Raw genomic sequence first — 2,904 nt, 5'->3', positions numbered from 1 at the left:
TTAAAATAAACGTTTTTTTAATAAAAAAAAGAAGACTTATCCTATTATTTTTAACAATATTTTCCAAATGATTTTAAAACATTTTATAAACATTTTTTTAATATTTTTTTCCTGATTGGAATACTATTCACATTTCTGAATTGACGAACCAAAACTCTCATAGAAATTTAATACTAATAAGTGATTTTAGCCAATGATAATTACTGTCGTTCAATAATTTTATTATTCGTATGAGTAATAAAATTACTATTTATTATTAGCCAATTTATCACAGCCAGTGATACTTTTCTATAAGGGAATCCATATTCAAAACGATAGAAAACGATAGAACGATAGAATTTTATTCTCTATAAACTTTTTTTACCAAGGTTCCCTTATAGAAATATCATACTAAGAATCATTGATAATTACTTATTATCCAGTATTTTTAATACTGAAAATAAGTAATTATCAATGATTCTTAGTATGATATTTCTATAAAGATTTGCAGAAAAATATCAGTGTCTGTTAGTAAAGTTTTCAGCTTCAGCATCGCCTTAAAACAGTAGTATTTTCATTAATCGACAATAATACTATTGTTCTTAGTAATTTTCTTATAGTATTTTTTCGTAAGGAATGTAATGTACACGTTGAGACTAAATTTGAGTATCAAATAATCGAAATATACATTTTAAAACTCGCGCTGTATGCGCGCTGTACAGCAACTGGCGCGCCTTGCCGTTTTCGCCTGTACGTATGTAGGACGTGCACGATTACACGTCCACGCCCGAAGGGATCCGAAGTGATCCGAGGTGAGCAGAAGCGAATGCTTGTATCAGTAAGTCGTTTTGACGTTGGCACGTTCGTGTATTTATTCACTATGAGCGCTTGGATGCAGTACTTTAAATCCATTCCAACGCACATGGTAAGTTACAATATCCTTAAATGACTGTTTTAAATATTTATTAAACTATTGCATCTTCTGTGATAATTTTACAATGACGATAATTCCCTTGTGCGAGGTTATGTTATCGTACACCATCTGTAAATGTAATTATAACTTTTGATACATTCCTCGTAATTATTATAATAATTTATTTATTATTTATACTATTATTACAATTTATAATGTTATTACAACTGCATTGCATGTAAGTAAATCGCAAATACTATACTTGCATTTACATATAAGTTTTCGCACATTATATTCCTTGTTTTAGGACTATGATGGCCAAGCTAGAGCAGAAAGATTAGCAAGAGTGATAATAACGTTATTTGGTGTAAGTTCTAGAGTATTTTTTAGATATGTTAATATATACATAATACTTATATACATGTGTATATATATATATATATATATATATATATATACATACACACACATATATATCTAATATATATCATATATATCTAATTTTAATATACTTTAGGTTGTTGGCTTATATACATATATATCTAATTTTAATATACTTTAGGTTGTTGGCTTAACCTGGGGATATGTAATTCAACAATTTTCACAAACAATCTATATTTTGGGTGCTGGATTTGTTATGGCAGCATTAATTACTGTACCTCCATGGCCTATGTATCGTCGCAAACCATTGGATTGGCAAAAACCACAATCAGAAGTTACTATGAAACCTAAGAAGAAGAAATAATTGTACGACAGCTCTGTGATATTCTAATTGAAAACTATTATAGTAAAGCATTGTGCGATTTTACTCGTACAAATTTAATTCCTAAAAGTGAAAATCTACACATACCATTCAGCATTTTTCTTGATACGATTATGACACAAAAGTGTGCAATGTATGAATAGACAGGTGTGAACGTGAAAAACTTGACTCTTTTTGTAAGATATACTATCTATAATTTAATATTTCTTGCATAAATACAAGTTGTAAATAAAGTAATACATTTATAAACTTACAATAATTATGTTTTAACAACCAGCTAGCAGAATCTCATAACATTAAATTTAAGGGAAGTTTGTTTTTAATTGTTTTTAGAAAAATAGGATTGTTAAAACTACTTTATTCACAAGTTGAATATGCAACAAAAAATATTGCATATTCTATTGCTCTTTTTAAACTCAAATTTAATTAATAGAATGTTGATGGAAACATGAATTTCTCTTCTAATGTTCCGTATATAACAAATATGTATTTTCTTCTATAATAACTTAATAATATTAATAATATGAAAAAAATTTGCATTTCTGAAGATTTAAAAAAAAAATTGTTTCTTATCATAACCATATGTAGTACAATAAAGTGTATAAAAAAGTATATGAGAGAAGGTGGTAATAAAACAAGGTAGATTTTCTCAAACAACACTACGATTTTTCAACTGAAATAAACCTAACCATTAGAGTCCTTATTAATTATCAAAGGGACGTCAGCGCCACGTTATTTACAGTTATTTATAGTGTTAAGAAAAGTTGCTTTGTTCTTTTTCTTGTTAAAACCACAAAGTAAAATACAAAAACCTTTTCTATCTTAATTAATAGCTTTAAATATTGATTATAATATGTCGATTCATAATAAGATTAAACTTTAAAATTGCAGTGTTGGTTATTTGGAAATATTTTTTCCTTCAAGATTTGAGACACTTGAAAAATAGCAATGAATAGTAACATAAAGTGTTCCATATTACAAACACTTTTTTCAGATGTCGCTATGCTAGGAAGAAATTAGAACAAGAAAATAAGAGACATACCTTAAGTAGTGAATGTGAAAGTGAAGTTTCTTTTATTTGAAATTTCTATCCTAAGATTTAAAAGACTTATACGCTTTGAATTAAAGTTAAGTTTATTAAACTTCTTTTTATTTTTATAAGAAAATGTTTTTTTTCATTTTTAACTTATAATTTTTATATTCAAAATAATTCGATAAAAAAGTTGTAATGTCAATAATTTATAATAAC

At 26.7% G+C, this 2,904-nt stretch overlaps 1 protein-coding gene across 1 annotated transcript; it reads left to right on the top strand.

Moving 5' to 3' along the window:
* Nucleotides 1–745: 745 nt before the first annotated feature.
* Nucleotides 746–2,312, top strand: LOC116847998 (signal peptidase complex subunit 1). Its single transcript, XM_032823658.1, has 3 exons — nt 746–904; nt 1,200–1,259; nt 1,455–2,312. The coding sequence occupies exons 1-3, from the start codon at nt 806–808 to the stop codon at nt 1,635–1,637; spliced, it is 342 nt and encodes a 113-aa protein (XP_032679549.1). The 5' UTR covers nt 746–805; the 3' UTR covers nt 1,638–2,312.
* The last annotated feature ends 592 nt before the right edge of the window (nt 2,313–2,904 follow it).

Source organism: Odontomachus brunneus, unplaced genomic scaffold (assembly GCF_010583005.1).
Source record: "Odontomachus brunneus isolate Ranch 3 - 2012 unplaced genomic scaffold, Obru_v1 Obru_scaffold_086, whole genome shotgun sequence".
NCBI lineage: Eukaryota > Metazoa > Arthropoda > Insecta > Hymenoptera > Formicidae > Odontomachus > Odontomachus brunneus.
This window is presented reverse-complemented; position numbering and strand designations above follow the sequence as displayed.